Source organism: Carya illinoinensis, chromosome 16 (assembly GCF_018687715.1).
Source record: "Carya illinoinensis cultivar Pawnee chromosome 16, C.illinoinensisPawnee_v1, whole genome shotgun sequence".
In the NCBI taxonomy this organism is placed as follows: domain Eukaryota; kingdom Viridiplantae; phylum Streptophyta; class Magnoliopsida; order Fagales; family Juglandaceae; genus Carya; species Carya illinoinensis.
This window is the reverse complement of record NC_056767.1, coordinates 817,947-835,212: the sequence shown is the minus strand read 5'-3', so window position 1 is coordinate 835,212 and position 17,266 is coordinate 817,947. Positions and strand designations below refer to the sequence as shown.

Sequence of the window (17,266 nt, the reverse complement as noted above, 5' to 3'; positions counted from 1 at the left end):
AAAAATAATTTAATTTTTTTAAATTCTAAAATAAAAATAATATTAAAAATTTATATTTTAACAATATTTTAATTTTATAATATTTTTATTTAAAATTTTCTCTTTCATTTTTTAAAACCCTATCTTACATTTTAACTTAAGCTATTTTTAACTCATCTTATCTCAACTCAAATATCTTACTTCTATTTACAAACCATATGGAGATGAGATGAGATAATTTTAAATAAAAAATAAGAAATAAAAATTGAATAAAATATTATTATTAGTGTTTAGAGATTTGAAAAAATTGAATTATTTATTATATTTTATATAAAAATTTAATAAAATTGTAATGATAGGATAAAATAAGATGAGACACCTTGGGAATCTAATCGGTGCCTAAAACTTTGTCCTTGGGTATTAACAGTGAACAAGTAAAAAAGGCTAGACAGCTATTATGCCAAAAAATGGAAATAGAAGAGGGTTTTGTGGAGAGTTAACTAGCCTGATATGAAATCAGCAAACCAACTGTACAATTCGCCCAACCAAACTTAGGAAGTGATCAATCTGCTACCTCACTCACACCAACATATCCATCCACCAGACAACCAACACCATAGCCAGGACAAGCCAACGTCTCCATACCAAATAGCCAACAAGCCAGCCAAGCAACCATATCCATTCCAATGCCAGAAGAAACAGCACCAGCCACACCATCCATAATCAAGAAAAGCAAAACAACCAACATATCCGTACCGCTGCAGCAGCCAAGAAAATACACACCAAACCATAGCATAGAACTGAGTTGCGGAGAAAGCATAGTAATACCAGTACCAACCAAACATAGCCAACGGACACCTACAGGTACACAGCCACCAGAAATACATGCATCTAACACCAAAGACTAGCCCAGCAATCATGGCCATACAGCAGCAGCAATGGAGTTTTCAACTGCCGCTCCCCTGCCCTCAAAAACTCCTTCTGAGAATCCCCATGGATGGGGCAACAGTTTACTAGTGGCTGGAGCCTGGACGCCATGCAAAAAATTAACTCAGGACGTAATATGGAAACTAATCTCCATCAATAGATGAATCAGCTTCCTAGCATCCCCACCATAAAACCCCCACATTTCTTTTCTTCCAGAAAGGAATACACTATGGCAGCCAGCTTTTTCTTCACAATAGTGCGGAGAAAAGAGTAATCCGTTACCCTTAACCCACTAGCTGCCCCCTGAATTGTCTCTACCTTCTCTTGGTCAGTGGCAAATTGCACCCATCCCCTAAGATGCACCAGATTCGATGGGCAAAAGGGCATAGGAAAATAAGTGGTTCATGTCATCCTCACTAGATCCACAAAGCATGCACTTTACCACATTAGCCATGTACCTAGTCTACATCTGATGGCAATCCGAAGGACAAAAAAGCATGGCAGGTAACCATTTTCCTAAACTGTACAAGCTCGTGCCACTTCACTACCAGACCTCTAATTCAAGTAACTTCAAGTGCACTCCTAACAGGGAACGTACCTTTGGCGTCTATTATATAGCTTTGGCCCTGCTTTTTGGATCTGCAGCAAGGGAAAATGAAAAAAGACGAAACAGAACTCAGGCAAACTCCTATTGTATATACATTCCATCAGAATACGCCTCGGTCCATAGGCAATAGCATCTGAAAAATGTGCATCCTACTTTTAAGCATCCACAATCTAACTGCTTGAAACTGATTGTAATAAAAAGCAGCCGAGACCCGTTTTCCAAAACCACTTAACACAGTGGAAGGAGCAGAAGATCAAACTCTGATTTCCTTGTCTAGGAAATAGAAAACCAAGCTTTCCAAAATACAAAACGAGCACATCTTTCAATTTCAAGTACATAAAGAAAATGGAGGTAACCGAACAAAAGGAGAAGAAAAAGTTAAAGCTTTCCTCGCAGCTTGAAGCTTGCAACTAAGATCACCACAGCTTAAACTTCATTAATAACAAATTCTATAGATCTCCAATACCATTAAGTTGCAGCAAAATGGAGAGGAATTGGATAATTGAATTAATATATCAATTAACAGTGAAATTAGTTACCAGGTCTTGTATGTCACCGCATTGAGCATTCTTTAGAACTAAATAATAACCCTAACTGTAAGTATACATGGTGAATACAGAGATGAACGCCAAGAAGTATACTAAAGCAGAAAGAAAGCCATAAACAGAATTCAATCTCCATGAAAACCAAAGTCATCTGAATTTGATTCATTGATTTATCAAAGAGAAACAGTGCGTCTGTAAAGAACTTCATCATCACTCTCATCATCCTCATCTGACACAATCTCATTGCCAGGTAGCTCTAACTTCCCACCCATACAAAATGTTGGGCCAATACTCTCTGTTTCAATATAATTACCTTGCAATCTTTCTTCAAATCTCTGGTCACTACAGTTGAGAAGCCAATTCAAGGAAGACCTGATCCCCCTGCTTTTTAATCTCTGGTACCTGGGTTTAATCCTGGACTCCAAGCTATATGTAAAATATTCCGGGAATTCCAAAAGTTCTTTTAAAGGTCTCCCCATCTCAGTCTTAAAAAAGTAGTAACTATTCTTCAATAGCTCAACTCGCACGGCAACCAATTGGGGACATTTGACAACCATCTTCGCAACATCCTCAGACGGTATCCCCCGCCCCAAGAGGAACTCAACAGGTTTCATAATCACATTTTGATTAAGGCTAACTATCTGTGGCATTTTCTCTATTACTTGTGAAAACCCTTCGGGATCAATTTTGAGCTTCAAATTGAAAAAGTACTGCTGCACAGACAACTTAGCTTTCAGAGGCAGCCCAATAATTTGTGTGTATTGAGCAATAATGAAAGGAAGCGCTTCCCTTCTAATCCCAAAACTAAGCAAACATTCCACATTTGGTTTCACAGTCTCTTCAAGATCATAACCAAGTATATAAGCCCGCTTTTCAAACATCCTAGCCAAAATCTTCTTGGGTAAACCCAATGAAACCAGATAATCCACGAGCGGTTTGATCATAGTCCCAACTCTCATCCCCAGAAAGTAAGGATACTGGGTAACCATCGGACCAATATCTCTAGGACAGACACCAATACTAACAAGATAAGCAACCGAAGTACTCATTGTCCCCTCAAGCTTAAACCCAAGAAGCTCAGGATACTTCTGCAACACATACCCAATATCCTGCTTCTCCACATCAATGCCACGAAGAAACTTAACAACCGGCGCGAGCTCGACGACCACGCTAGCGTGCAACACTTGAGGGTAATTCTTCACAAACTCGCCCATCTTCGACCTCTGAATCCCGATTTTCTCCAAGTAACCCAAAACAGGTATCATATTCTTGCGCACACTACATCCTAGCATTAATGGGTACTCGTTAATATCATCAATGGTCAAGCCTAGCTTCTGTAGGAACTCAACGCGCTCCCTCATGATCTCGACGGTCGAGGGCAGTTCCAGGTGTTCCAGTTCCTCAGGGACTATGCCTAAAGTCTTCAAGAAATCGCATACGATTACCCGGGAAACAAGCTTTTCTCTCCGGCCCTGTACGACACCCCAGGTGACCGTAGGCATCTCGTACTCGGGGAATTTGGAGGAGGAGGAGGACTGGGTCGAAACTGTGACAAACTGCAAAACCCTTAAAGGGTTTAGGGTTTGGGGTTGCGGGGGACATTGGTTTTGATGGGGTTGGGTTGGGATTGGGGTTTGAGTGAGATTGTGAGGGATCTGTGCAGGGTTTAGGAAGGCTTTGATGGGTTTTGTTCTTCGAATGAGTGAGGTCATTGCTAAGAGAGATTGGAGTCGGTGAAAGGAAAATGGAATGTGCGTGTATGATTGGTATCAAGGAAACTGAATTCAGAAAATGGGATATTATAGACTTGCGTGGTTGAGAACAAAGGTATGGTTTTGGCTTCCCAGAATTACGAGGAAGGAAGGGGGCGTCTAGAGCTTCGAAGCAGTGAGCGAAAAGACAGCAGGGAGGGACAGGGAGCCGGCAACAGAGGGAGAGGTAGGGCTCTAATTCAGCGGGCCGACTGTCTAGTGTTAAAAGCTCGCTACTTTTTTTTTTTTTTTTTCGATGGATAAAAGCTCGCTACTTGAAATCAATGTTTATTACCAAAAAAAATTGATTAATTATTTGATCCATTTTTTAATAACAATTTTGAAAGTTATGAATAATGCTATATTGATAAAATAAAATTAGAATTAACGTGTAATATATAATATATATTGAGATGAAAACGCAGCATATTTTTTTTTTTTACAATTTTTTTTTATAGAAATGTAATTTATTTAAGAATAAAGTCGTAAAAAGACCTATATTTCTATCATTTTCTTTTTTAATAATTATGCTCCAAAGAGTTTTGAGAAATGAGAGAATGACCAATTTGTGAAATCAATGTTTTTTCTTTTAGATTAAAAATACACTATACAGCAATATTGTTGAACTCGAAGTCGAAGGTGTCTGCTTGGTCTAATTTCTGTGGCTAAAGTATTTCATTTCTGTTTGTGTGGAAACCGTGCAGAGGCATGTTCTCGTTAAACAAGCTTCAGGCTCTATGGTTGATCATGTAAAAGCGAATTTGAGGAATAAAGGGCCCGAAAATGGCTTTTTCATCCAAAAGAGGAAGAAGAAGAAGAAGATACATACATGGGCAAAACAGGAAACAGATGAACCACCCCAATAAATATGCAGAAGTGGAACCATAATACCGTTCATCCGCATAAAAAAGGAATGGAATGAACCTAGTTTATTTAAGCTTCATTTAAGCCAAAGACCTGAACTTCACGTTTGTGGCAGAGCCCTTCTTCAATTCCCCTTTGGACAGTTCATGATATCTCTCATATTATAGTACTTATCTGTATATACACGTGAACTTCCTCCTGTCTTCTTCCCCACTTATTTTGTCATATTTCCCCCCTATTCATCTGTGTGTTCCATGCCTGAACAGTCATTAAATCTAGACCCATCTGACCCAGTGGGTCAATGAATAGGTGATCCGGCACCTGTACCTAAGTGTTGATAATTGTCTCTGCAACCTCTATTTTTGCAACTATTTATGACAATATAACGTAGGGAGTTTGAATATTCGAGCTAGTTCCTTCCTAAATATACATATAATCAGCAGGGGTTTGTTCTAGTAAAGGCCCTAGTGTTGGGAGTATGTACATAATTGACGAAGTCAATTAATTAGAGTTCTCAACTTTATCTATCTAATTAGCTGTGCACTAATGTTTTGAAATGAATCATAATATGCTTTGGTCCCAGAACACTGAAACTGCTGATATTTGCTTCTTATTATCTTAACTTGCTGGCCTCTATTACCTTTCAAAGCCTAGCTTAGGAATCTACTTCGTAATTTGAGGTTGCAAAACAGGTTCCAAACCTTTCTGTACTCATATCCATGCCTTCACTCATGCAAAACTTTAATGATTTTGATTTTCTTTTCTGGCGACTGAACAAAACATGTGAAACTTTCAAAAGATGGCCGTGGATCATGTGAAGTGCCCCAGGTGTACCTCTTTCTCCATTTAAAATCTTCTTCCTTTCCTTCTTTATATATTGTTATCTAGTTCCTCATTGAATACCCCCCCACAGGCACTTCTTTGCTATCATGGGTTTTCATTAGCTCCCAGCATTTCCCTCTGGAATGAAACATCCCTTGAGCTCTCTTCAGATTCTGTGTATTTGCTAGGACATAGAAACATGAAGAACTTGTCTCTCGGAGCCCACACTTACTTCCTATTTTTGTTTTTCTTCCTGCTACTTATAACTAGTAGTACAAGCCTTCGAGTGACTACTAGTTGTAAGTGCATCTCCCTCCTTTACTCTTCAAAAGAAAACAGTCATCATTCAAGCATTATTGTCAAATGTATATTACAGCTATGTCAGTTTAATCCTAAAGTTGCTCATTTTTTCATCATTTTCACTTTCTGCTAGATTTTTCAGTCAGTTTCAACGAAGAGGGAACCAACTCTGGAGATCAAGGTCACATCTCCCCCAAGGTAAAATGTTCTCCATAACTGCATATATGTAGAGTTTCTAAGAAGAAAATACTGCACTGAAAAGCACAAATATTCAGAGGATATAAACAATGAGATTGATATGTGTAGGAAGATGCAAAAGAAGAACTTGGGATGGAACTATACCCAACAGGTTCAAGCTTGCCGGACTGTTCTCATGCCTGTGGACCATGCTTTCCATGCAAGAGGGTGATGGTTAGCTTAAAGTGCTTCACAGAGTCGTGTCCCATTGTTTACAGATGCATGTGTAAAGGAAAATACTACCACGTTCCTTACAATTGATTCAATACAAACTCAACATGCAAGGAAAGGGATGGTTTTGATTTTTCATTAAGATCTGATTACTGAGTATGCCTGCCAAATTTGTGGGTGCGGATTTTGGGTAGTACTGTTTGTTAGCTTGTATCAGCTGTGTGGACCCTGGTTTTACAAAACCATGATTCATCATTCCACGTATTCTACTTAAGCATTTACTCTCTCTCTCTCTCTCTCTCTCTCTCTCTCTCTCTCTAGTTTTTTGGGTAGGTACGCAAATGGTCTTCTCCATGCCATTAACTCATTTATGAGCACAAAGAGGTAGCAAGTAAGGTGAAAATTGCAGGCAAAAAAGATTGTAAATAGCATAATGAGTTTTTGGTAGTTAGAAAGACTAGCTTTTGATTATCTTGTTCAGATAAATTGACTTTGCTGTCTGTTTCTGTTGTTCTCTGCAATCTTAGTTTTCTTTTCTTTATATGCTTATGCACGTTTGGTAAACTGCCAATATAATCCCTTAATATTAAGATGAACCATCTCTTATTTTTCCTGCAAAATGAAATTCAATTGGTGGCAAAAGTATTTATTAAAAGAAAAAAGTATTTATAATATGTAGAGATCGATCGATGCTGGAAGAGTTCTGGTGCAAGTAAATATACATAGAAGTGTAAATGGTATTCATTATGGTGCATGGGAAATGATCAAAAGATATTATAAATTATCAGAATCCAATCAAGACCCAAAACTGTTGATAAGAATAGCATTTTTCTTATCAATTTAACCTAAAACAGAAAGAAAAATGATGTCAATGCAATAAGAGAGAGCTTAATTTATAGTTATAAATAATATGGTCCTTCAAACCTAAGATATTCCAACAAAAAGGAATTCCTCATTTCCCACCATATTCAACCCTCCAAGTCTGTAGTCTGTACCTAGTTTAAAGCATTTACTTCAGCAGTTATGGCGAATGACATCCTCCACCGACTGGTAGATATTCAATTTAGTAAATTTATAATACTTTACTTCAAAAAAAAAAAAAAAAAAAACAAATTTATAAGACTTCTTTTCTGTACTAAAAAAACAAAATGCTTTCTTACATATTTTGTGGCATTGGCGTCTATTGGCTGCAGGTCTTGCTGCTTTTATGAGAGGATTCTCCAGAATTTTCTCTTTGGAATGTGTTATTTCTTTCAACATTACAAAACTAGTTGTCGTTTTTTTTTTTTTTTTTTTTTTTTTTTTTTTTTTTTTTTTTTCTAGGAGAAAAATCCAATGGGTATAACATGTTGATATCATCATGGTTGACGTGTCAAATTGGAAAAAACAAAAATTTAAATTTTAAAATTTTTTAAACTGTTACTACAATTCATAAAAGTAAAATCTTAAACTGACATTATATTTATATTGCAATGAAAACAACTTTACAGTATGGCATATCATATCAAATCATGTTGATTTATTTTTGTAAAATTCCTCTTTTAATAAATCTAACATGTTAAGTTTGAGGAGCCAACTCTGCCTATATAGCATTAAGATTCAAGAATGTATGTAGGGCGAGAAGCTATGAAAGACATTCCTTTCTCTTTTCAATTTGAATGGCAAAGCATAAAACCTTCCCTTAAACCATAAGCAAGAGCCAAAGAAGCGTAGGGAGTCTAGGGACAGGATAGCTTGTCCCCCTAACCAGAACAAAGAATCCCCACTCTTCCATGCTAAGATGCTACTATAAACTTTCCTCCTTCGGCCATGACTGTGCATAGCATAGCCTCCCTCCTCCAAGATGGACGACACGTCCATCCACCTAGACTTGATTGAAAGCCATGAAAGCGAAGATGATTATTTCTACCTAAAGGATGATGGGGCCGATGAACAACATTGCATATCTGTTATCAATGCAATCCTAAGTGGCACTGCACGTCTCAACGTTCTCTTACCCACAGCCACCATCCTTGCCTTCACCATTCTAACTCCTCTCTTGACCAATGATGGTGAATGCACGAGCTTGAACCGCTGGCTAATGTGCAGCTTCTTGGCCCTTTCAGCAGCCTCTTGCATTTTCTTTTCATTCACAGACAGCTTTCGGACGGCTACCGGTAGGTTGTACTATGGGGTGGCAACATTTAAAGGGATATGGACTTTCAATGGAGGCCGGAAGAAACCGCTCGTTCCATCTGATTATAGGCTCAGATGGGCTGATCTTTTTCACGCCTCACTCTCATTAACTGCATTTCTTACCTTTGCAGCGCTACACGGTGATGTGGTGCTCTGCTATTATCCAAAAATGCCCAGGAAAGTGACCAACACCGTTCCTCTTGTTGTTGGCTTTGTGATTAGTGTCTTCTTTGTAGTTTTTCCTTCCAAGAGAAGGGGTATTGGGTATCCTTTCTTGCTGCAGAGAGACGCTCTGTACTCAAGAAGTTGAGAAACAATCTTTTTTCTGTATGCATAATTTCCACAAATAATGTTTCTCAAAATCATCTAAGAACAGGTAGGTTCTGGGAAGGCAGAGTGAACGAGACTTGCATTCAAATCGTAATGGTCCACCCAGATATTACCGAATTATAAAAGATAGAATCGCTTAGGAAAGAAGAACATCGGCATCTTTAGTATCATAACAGTTTTCTTTTGGGTGCCATGATTTAGTATCAAAACATTCAACGAAAATGGAAGAGGTTAGAAATAGAAATCGCTTGAATATTGGAATGATGTTATCACGACAGAAGCAACAGAATAAACAAAAAATTATTATTATTTTGATAAGTCAAAAAAAAAAAAAATTATAACTGTCATTTCAAGTACAATGGCAACGAAGTGGTATTGATGCACCTGGTGGTTTTCTATTCTCTCTGACAATGGCTTCCTTAATCGTGGGCAATTTCTGGTGAACCTTCTGCCATATGTGATTCACGGCACCATCCGAAGGAATTGGTCCAATACCACCTGGATACCCATTGTCGTACTTAAAAATAGGCTGAATGCGGGACATATTTTGTCGATATTTGTCCTTCTGCTCTTTGGAAAGGCTTCGGAGATAACCCACTAGCCAATTCGGCCTTAATGCATCATTAACCGCCACAAAAACTGAAAACTCTGAATAATCTACCATACCTTCAAATGGAAGCTCAATGTTATCACTGACAATAACAGGAATACAGAGACTTTGAACGGCATCAAAAAGTCGGCACGAAGTGGGGGTGTCCCCAGCTGGGTGCAAGCAGAACTCTGATGTCCTCATCCCTCTAATTGACTGCTCCCTCCCAGTGGCATTTGGGAAGCCTTCTTCCATGATAACGCCTGGCTCATTAACCAACAAGTCCCACAATTTCTCTCGAACTACACCACCCTGTTAACGGAACAAGATAATTTAATTTACATGCACAGCTGGGAATTCAGGATTATTTATAATTCAAAAACATAGCAGATCTGAAGAACCATTTGTAACAATATTGTATGAAAGTACCCATTATCTTATATGACACGGTAAAAATGATCCAAAGAGATCAAATGAGTACTTTTAATCTAGAAAAAAAATTCAGAATAAAAAATTCTCATAAAATATATGCACAGTCATCTGTGGGAAATTTAACATGCCTTCACACCGTGTGCTGTGTTTCATAAAACAATAAAAAATCAACAAATGAAAATAAAGTGATCACATCCTTGGTTAGAAGAGATGCCAAAACCGTCTATGTTGAAATGTCCCAAGCAAAATAGGAACTTTATTAAAGAAGAGCTATGGGTGCACGACAAATCAGGCAAGACCACAAGGGGCAGCACTGTTATATTTTTACCAATGAGAGAGAGAGAGAGATGTCAGTAGAGAAAGGAATGACCCACAACTAATTTATATCTGATGAAGATCGTTAAGGCAGGAGGGACTTATCTTCAACTGACAGTCCACCTCTTGAGTCAGATGTGGAGATTGAAAAAGGCAGTTTTGAAATTCGGCTAAATGGAAAAAGTTGGATATCAAAGCAGAATAGAAAAGCAAAAACTATAGCATACTAATCTGCAATGAAAAATAAAGCCATGTCTAGTCCATGAAAGAGATTTAGATGTCACTGACCCGGTGCCTATGTTTAGCCCCTTTAAAATAAAGAAGCATTTGCCGTCTCTGGTCTTCTGACAAGTGTAATCTAGGTAGTAGATGTGTGTAAGGCACAATTACATCTTTGAGTAGAGAAACTTGGGTGTGTTGAATCCTATCTGGTGAGCTACCATTGGATGATTTCGAGTCAAGCCGGTACCATCCACCAAAATCTACCACAAGGAGGATAGCTGGGGCTATCTCAGCTCTGACATGCCACATTGCAACTGGGTCTGCCAAAGAATGCTTCAAGTTTAACATAACCTGACAATCCAGAGACTAAATTATAAGCTGCTAAAACATACAATACTTTTTCTTCTTTCGTTTCTTTCTCCCTCTCAGATAGTGTGATATGGCAAAAAATGCCATAAGGGAAACTCATGGACAGATCCCTTTACATGATAGATTGTACTTAATCCTACCAATTTTTTTGCCGGAATAATACTCATGATATTATAGGTGAACATCCATAGGAATCAAATATCAAATTTGATTATTTTCTTAAGTGGCACTTTGATGACCCAACAACAACAACGAGGCTAATAATTTGCCAGAATAAAAATCTCTCAGAGAGTGACTAAGAACCCATCAGATTCTGTCAGATTGTAGGAAACTCACACAGCACCCAGGATCCAACCCTTGTACATGAATCAGAGAAATTTCATTCTTTTTCTATTGGAGGGAGGGACTCGGGTAAGCCGTTAAGACATTTTAACAGGATGTATGGATGTGGCTCGCACATATAGAGGTAATAAGTTGCTGAAATAGTAATCACAAGCTATTATTGTTGTATTTATTAGGATTGGGTCAATCATCTGCTTAACATTAGTCTTGACATTCCATTTCAAATCTGGCACTCTTCTTATACTGAATGCCATCCAATCAACGATGATGGCTACAATTTTAGGCGTTTGGAATTCAGATGGTTTTTTATTACGGCAAAAAAGAAAAGATAAAACACACACACACACATACACACAGAGTTATTTAACTGTTGCATACTTTGAGATTGGGTCATTACTCATTAACATAGAGATGAACAGAAAGGAGCATAAATATGCTCCACACCCCAATATATAGATCTTAGGAAAGCATGAACAGAATTAAAGTAAAAGGACTCAAATTTAGAATTGTCCATAGAGTTTTACTACATACAAGCACAGTCGCGCACTAATCTGTACCAATACTGATTTATTCATACTTAAAATTTAAATTAACACTATTTTCAATAAAATTTACTTTTTGACCCATCACATTGGTACACAGAGTAGTGCATAATTGTGCTTGCAACTATATTTTTCCTTGTCCATAAGAGGTCCTTGAGAAAAACAATAACTTCCATCCACAGATTTTAATACAGTAATTGAAGCAAATTTTTAAAAAAAAAAATTCTATAAGGAAATCAGCGTACTCCTAAATCATATATTCATTTCGTTTCTTATTTTATTCCCATTTCTCGGTAACCCAACAGTGTATATTCAGAAACAAGTTCAACAATTTCACAAAACACATTGAACAATAATAGAACACTGATCATTTACCCAAAGAATTTAATACCCATGAGGAGAGGTCGATCGTGAAAACGCTAACAATCAAAACTGAAATAGAACTGAAACAAACAAAAAAAGAAAAAAGAAAGAACAATGTACCAGTCAAAACAAAGACGTGGTCCCGCCCTCCGGAGCGCTTCCAAGCCGGAGTTTTCCTCACCAAATCCACAACCTCCCTCTGCCTCTCATAGTCCTCATTTCCCACCTTCTTATTAAACGCTCCTTTCGCCGTTCCCAGCTGCAACTCCGCGCTCAAAGTCGCGAAGAAGGGCACGAAAACGACGTCCGCTTCGTCTACGTCGTAGACCCGCTGAGCAAACGACCCGGTCCGCAAGTAATCCGGGGTCATGAGGTCCCCCAAGATCCAGTACTCGGCGCTGTACTGCTTGATCAATGGGTTCTCCGGATAGGGAGGAAATTTGAGGTTTTTGGGGAGGTGGGTAGAAGTGATCTGACGGTCGGAGTCGGAGGATATGCGGGCGTCGGGGATGTAGGAGGACCAGTACTTGTCAAGGAGGCCATAGTTGAAGGATCTGGAGAGGTCGGCCACGAAAACTTTGATGGAATTGTGGGATTGTAGATGGGCTGTTCTGGGAATGAATTGAGTGTGGGGGCGAGAGAAGAGGAAGAAAAAGGTAAGGGAGAGAGTCGAGATGAGGGAGGTTAATGCGAGGAATAGAACGGGGACTGAGCATGGAAAAGAAAAAATGGCGGTGGCGATGGGGCTGCTGCTGCTGCTCCTGAGAGCCATGTTTGTGTGAACTTTGCATTTGTTGTTCTCTCTTTATGCGACTCCCAGTCAGCTGTCTCAACTGGATCAGAACTGTGCTTGAAATAAGTTTCAGGCTTTATTTGTATTAAGATTTCTGATTAAGATGTTCTCCTTGGAAAAAGATAATACCAAAATGAATTGTAATTTGTAATGGTTTTTCTTCTCCTCTTAAATTTTCAGTTAGAGTTTATGATCTCTCAAAAATATGTTTGGAAATAAGATTCATTCACCTTTTTTTTTTTTTGTTTTTTTTTTTCTAAGCAAGCTTGTATATATATTATAAATGAGAATTACAAAACTATTCAAGAGGATCCTTTCTACTGTCAATAAGCAAAATTCTAGAAGGAATAAAATCTACTGGAATACTATCGAATAAAAAGTTTGTAGCTGCCCATTGCACAACTGAGTGTGTAAATTGATTTTGTGATCGATCAATTTTGTTATAGTTCTATCCAGGGTGAGAATGTAAGGAATCTACAATGTCATTCGAGATGGTGGATATTTGCCAGACCATTTCCGTTTTAGAGATAGAAGAGATAACCAACTGAGAGTCCCCAACTAGAGAGGTTGATGGATAGTTGATAGATTCTGCTATCTTGAAAGCCAATTTTGCCGCCAGAGCCTCTGCCAAAACCGAGATAGTAGTGGGGTTTTCCTCAGTTCAGATTTGAATGATTTTTCCTTTCGAATTTCTGCTTATTGCCGAGGCTAAAGAGAAGGAGTTTCTAACCGTTGCATCAAAAGATAAACAGATTTGGTTTGTAGAAGGATTCTTCCATTTTTCCTCCCTTTTGGTGCTAATCTTTTCTTACCAGACCCATAGATTTTCTTCATAAGAAGAATTTAGCTGCTGTGAAATCTTTTGGAGAGATAAATCTTTTTGGTTGTGAACCAAGTCATTTCTTAGCCTCCAGATAAAATATAAAATTAGCCCTGCAAAAATTTTGAAGAGATGTTCTTCTCGTGAAGTTAGACTCAGTTTAAGCATGGGGTTTAAGATGAAATGTAGCTAATCCTTCATTGAAGTTATGCCCAAGGAGGTGAGATTCAATGGCCATTTGCTCTGACTCCAAAGTATTCTAGATATGGGGCATTCTATAAAAAGGTTAAGCAGGGTCTCATCTGTTTCATCACATAGAGGGCAATTTATGGAGATTAAGTTTGGAATAAAGCGTTTGATGCGTTCTCTTGTGGGTAGAATATCCCAAATAATTGTTCATAAGAGGAGTTTGTGCCAATCGTGGATTTGGAGGCTTCAAAATTTTCTCCATTGAATATCAGGAGTTGCTTCCACGAGAGGGAGAGCTAGATTGGAAGCAAGGTGGTGGGCAGTCTTAATAGTAAAAAATCCATTTTGTGTTTTGGTCCAGATAAGACTATCCGGCCCTTGGTTGGAACGAGGTAAATGGATTTTTAGGATTTCATTGATGCTATCCTGTTGAAAAAGAGAGATTAAGATAGGAATATTCTAGGATTCGGTGGCTTGAATAATCAACTCTGAGACTGTTAGAGTGGTCGAGATTTTTGATGAAGGGTCAAGAGGAGTAGGCTTGAAATCTTCTAAAGTCGAGATCCAGGGGTCTAGCCAAACTCTAACAGACAGACCATTTGTAATTTTGAAACACATACCTTTTTCGAGTAACGGTTTTGTATTGAGTAAACCCTTCCAGAATGATGAATCTATGACTTTTGGGGTTGCTTTTTCAAATACACTTTGTTTCAAATATTTTTTTTATTAGAGCTTTTGCCAGATACTGGTATTTGTTTTGCACATTTCCCATCCTGCGGCCTGCCTTTGCTAGCAGAGCTACATTCATATTTTCCATCAGGCGTAAGCCCAGTCCACCTTCTTTTTTTGGTTGGCATATGGATTTCCAAGATTTTATGTAGAGCTTATGCTTTTGGTCTTTTGGTTTTCCCCACTAGAAATTTCTGAAACTATTGTTCAGTGTCTTACAGATGGATTTTGGAAGCATGTGAATTGACATCTGGTAAGTGGGAATGACTCTTGCTACTGTATTGATGAGCATAGTTCTGTCTGCTTGAGAGAGCATTTTTTATTTTCAGCCATCCAATTTTTTATCTATTTTTCCCAGCAATTTCTTGTAATCCTCTTTTTTGGATTGACCAAATGTTGTCATCACTCCCAGGTATTTCATTTTTGAGGTCGATTCTTTGTATGGTAGATTTGCCGAGATTAATCTTCCGGTTGCTTGACTTGTGTTTTGAGTAATAAAGATGGAGGACATGCTTTGGTTTATTCATTGACCAGACCAAGTTTGATATTTTTTTAAGACATTATCAATAGCTTGAATTGACTTTGCTTTTGATTTCTCAAAGATAATTAAGTCATCTGCAAAAAGAAGATGTGAAATGGAGGGGCACTCTCTGCTGAGTTTAATACCTTCTAGGTTCTTTAACATTTCTGATCTCGCCAATAGTCTTGAGAGAACCTATGTGCACAATATGAAGAGAAAGTGTGATGTTGGGTCACCTTGTTGGAGCCCTCTTTGTGCTTTAAAGAATCATTTTGGGGATCCATTGATGAGGATTGAGAAGGTAGCCGTCGATATACATTCTTTGATGAGATTTATCCAAGTAAGGCTGAAACCCAAATCTTTCATTACCGCAAAAAAAAAAAAAAAAAAAAAAAAAAAAAAAAGTCTCATTCCATATAGTCAAATGTTTTTTCCATATCTAGCTTTAACACCATCTAGCCTTTATTCCCTTTATGGTGTTTTAGATGATGAAACATCTCTTGAAGTTCCACATTGAAGATCTTGATGTCAACCTGTTTCTCTTTACTTTTCAAAATGATGGTGACAAAAGGAGAATCTTGAATTAAACTCCTTGGAATTTCAAAGGACGTCTGCTTATCCTAAAAAACTATCCTGCAAAATCTACATGGAAAGATATTAGTCTAACTACATCACCATTGCATGTTCAAATACATGGCCTAACCAGAAACCACATGACAGAAAAAATTGCTTCCAAGATAGGGAGTTCTCTCGGTACGTTCCTTGGAGTGGATGTGAACCTTTTATTTGGTTTGTCCTGCAAGAAATTCATTAAGATTAAAGTGGAGATTGATATTACAAAGCCCTTGAAACAAGGCCTTTGGGAGCCAAGAGATTTTAATCTTAACACCTGGGTTTCGTTCAAATATTAACGATTATCAAACTTTTACTATGCATGCGGTAGGATTGGTTATTCACAAATTTTTTGCAACTACCTCAACTCAATTCCAGAACAAATGCCATTTGGACCATGGCTTCGTGCAGAATCTCCTATTTTCATGATCGTTAACCCAATGCACCGTAGTCAGGAAAAGGTTCCTAGACTCCCGTTCACTCAATGGGTAGAAGAAGACATGGGACAAGAATCTCCACTTTTTAGTGATGAGTTAATGGATAACAGGGTAAGTGATCTCTCGGCGCCAACTTTGCTTTTGCCTCCTCCCATGGATGTACGTAAAGACCCACTTGCAAAAGGCCCGATTGGAAAAGGCAAAGAAGTAGCCGAGGATAGCACTTTCTCGATTAGAGGAAACTCATTTGTGAGAGGAGCATGTGAAAATAGCATGGATCTTTATCAGGAAAAAAATAAATTCATGCAACCAATCAAAATTAAAAATCCAAATGAATTAATTTCAAGTCTAATCCAACCTGAATTTCACTACAGTACTAAAAAAAGAGCAATCGGCATCACTGAAAATACGCAACTCACTTACTGGCAATCAGATAAACCGAATTCCTCTATCCCATTTACAGGTTTCCAGCATGTTTCCCACTCTCCAGGCGGTGGAGCTCAAGGCAACTTCCCTTTTTCGGATCCATTGGAGAAGATTGTACCATCTACTGTAAGCTACAGTAGTCACATGAATGCTAGAGTTATTTCCTCCTCACCAACCGGAAGCTCCTCATCAATTTTGGAAGTAAATGCATCTCCACCTACCGAATGTCCATCCGTCACTCAAACTTTTTCTCCAGAGCAACTTGTAGTACAACAAACAAGTCAAAGCAACTCAAAAGGGGCGGAACCTATAGTGATTGAAGAGTGGGTCTCTCAATGGTGGAAACATATTTATGACATGCTTATTCAAACCAAACCGAGGGCTATCAAGCTAGTTGAAGAAAATGAAGGCACGAACACAACTGGACACATTTGGTTGGGTCAGCAAGAACACGAGACTTTAAAAGGCTTTCAAAGCTCAGCGGTGGAGCAGCTTATACCAGGCCCAAAAATGAAGATTGACGGCGTCCAAAGCCCAAATGCAACCCAGCCCATTTCGAACAACAAGGTTCCTCACATTCAAAGGAAGTCAGGCCCTCTGTACAATGCCAATGCACCATTGAACGTAAAGCCTAAGGTAATACTTTATGAGCCCTCTATCATTTATCATCCAGTCCAATTAATTTTTCAAGTAGATCATCTATCTAGCTCCAAATCAGTTTCAAAGAAGCCAAAAAAACTAGGGTCAACAGCATGTAATTTGGCACAGAATTTGGCAAAGAATAGAACTCCATTTTCAGAAAGCTCTATAGATCATGAATTCACCCACTCCTCTTCTGAAGGGCCAATTATTAAGACC

General features: G+C 38.3%; 4 protein-coding genes across 4 annotated transcripts; 2 read left to right on the top strand and 2 right to left on the bottom strand.

Moving 5' to 3' along the window:
- Window positions 1–1,997: 1,997 nt before the first annotated feature.
- On the bottom strand, window positions 1,998–4,047 carry LOC122299663 (transcription termination factor MTERF4, chloroplastic). The gene has a single exon (XM_043110060.1). It carries the CDS (start codon window positions 3,768–3,770, stop codon window positions 2,232–2,234), a length of 1,539 nt encoding a protein of 512 aa, XP_042965994.1. The 5' UTR covers window positions 3,771–4,047; the 3' UTR covers window positions 1,998–2,231.
- Window positions 4,048–5,555: 1,508 nt separating this feature from the next.
- Window positions 5,556–6,742, top strand: LOC122298684 (protein EPIDERMAL PATTERNING FACTOR 2-like). The gene is made up of 3 exons (XM_043108545.1): window positions 5,556–5,794; window positions 5,929–5,993; window positions 6,102–6,742. The coding sequence occupies exons 1-3, from the start codon at window positions 5,695–5,697 to the stop codon at window positions 6,291–6,293; spliced, it is 357 nt and encodes a 118-aa protein (XP_042964479.1). The 5' UTR covers window positions 5,556–5,694; the 3' UTR covers window positions 6,294–6,742.
- A 1,045-nt stretch (window positions 6,743–7,787) lies between these two features.
- Window positions 7,788–8,708, top strand: LOC122299760 (protein DMP2-like). The gene has a single exon (XM_043110188.1). It carries the CDS (start codon window positions 8,047–8,049, stop codon window positions 8,686–8,688), a length of 642 nt encoding a protein of 213 aa, XP_042966122.1. The 5' UTR covers window positions 7,788–8,046; the 3' UTR covers window positions 8,689–8,708.
- Window positions 8,709–8,994: 286 nt separating this feature from the next.
- On the bottom strand, window positions 8,995–12,747 carry LOC122299759 (probable arabinosyltransferase ARAD1). Its single transcript, XM_043110187.1, has 3 exons — window positions 12,003–12,747; window positions 10,333–10,586; window positions 8,995–9,609 (listed from the first exon to the last, which is right to left on the bottom strand). Exons 1-3 carry the CDS (start codon window positions 12,652–12,654, stop codon window positions 9,058–9,060), a joined length of 1,458 nt encoding a protein of 485 aa, XP_042966121.1. The 5' UTR covers window positions 12,655–12,747; the 3' UTR covers window positions 8,995–9,057.
- Window positions 12,748–17,266: the final 4,519 nt, after the last annotated feature.

Coding starts and splice junctions, on each gene's coding strand:
- LOC122299663 (XM_043110060.1), bottom strand. CDS start 3,770: ATGACCTCACTCATTCGAAGAACAAAACCCATCAAAGCCTTCCTAAAC.
- LOC122298684 (XM_043108545.1), top strand. CDS start 5,695: ATGAAGAACTTGTCTCTCGGAGCCCACACTTACTTCCTATTTTTGTTT. Junction 5,795..5,928: donor CCTTCGAGTGACTACTAGTT/GTAAGTGCATCT, acceptor ACTTTCTGCTAG/ATTTTTCAGTCAGTTTCAAC. Junction 5,994..6,101: donor AAGGTCACATCTCCCCCAAG/GTAAAATGTTCT, acceptor TGATATGTGTAG/GAAGATGCAAAAGAAGAACT.
- LOC122299760 (XM_043110188.1), top strand. CDS start 8,047: ATGGACGACACGTCCATCCACCTAGACTTGATTGAAAGCCATGAAAGC.
- LOC122299759 (XM_043110187.1), bottom strand. CDS start 12,654: ATGGCTCTCAGGAGCAGCAGCAGCAGCCCCATCGCCACCGCCATTTTT. Junction 10,587..12,002: donor CCACGTCTTTGTTTTGACTG/GTACATTGTTCT, acceptor ATTCTTTGGCAG/ACCCAGTTGCAATGTGGCAT. Junction 9,610..10,332: donor GGGCTAAACATAGGCACCGG/GTCAGTGACATC, acceptor TTCCGTTAACAG/GGTGGTGTAGTTCGAGAGAA.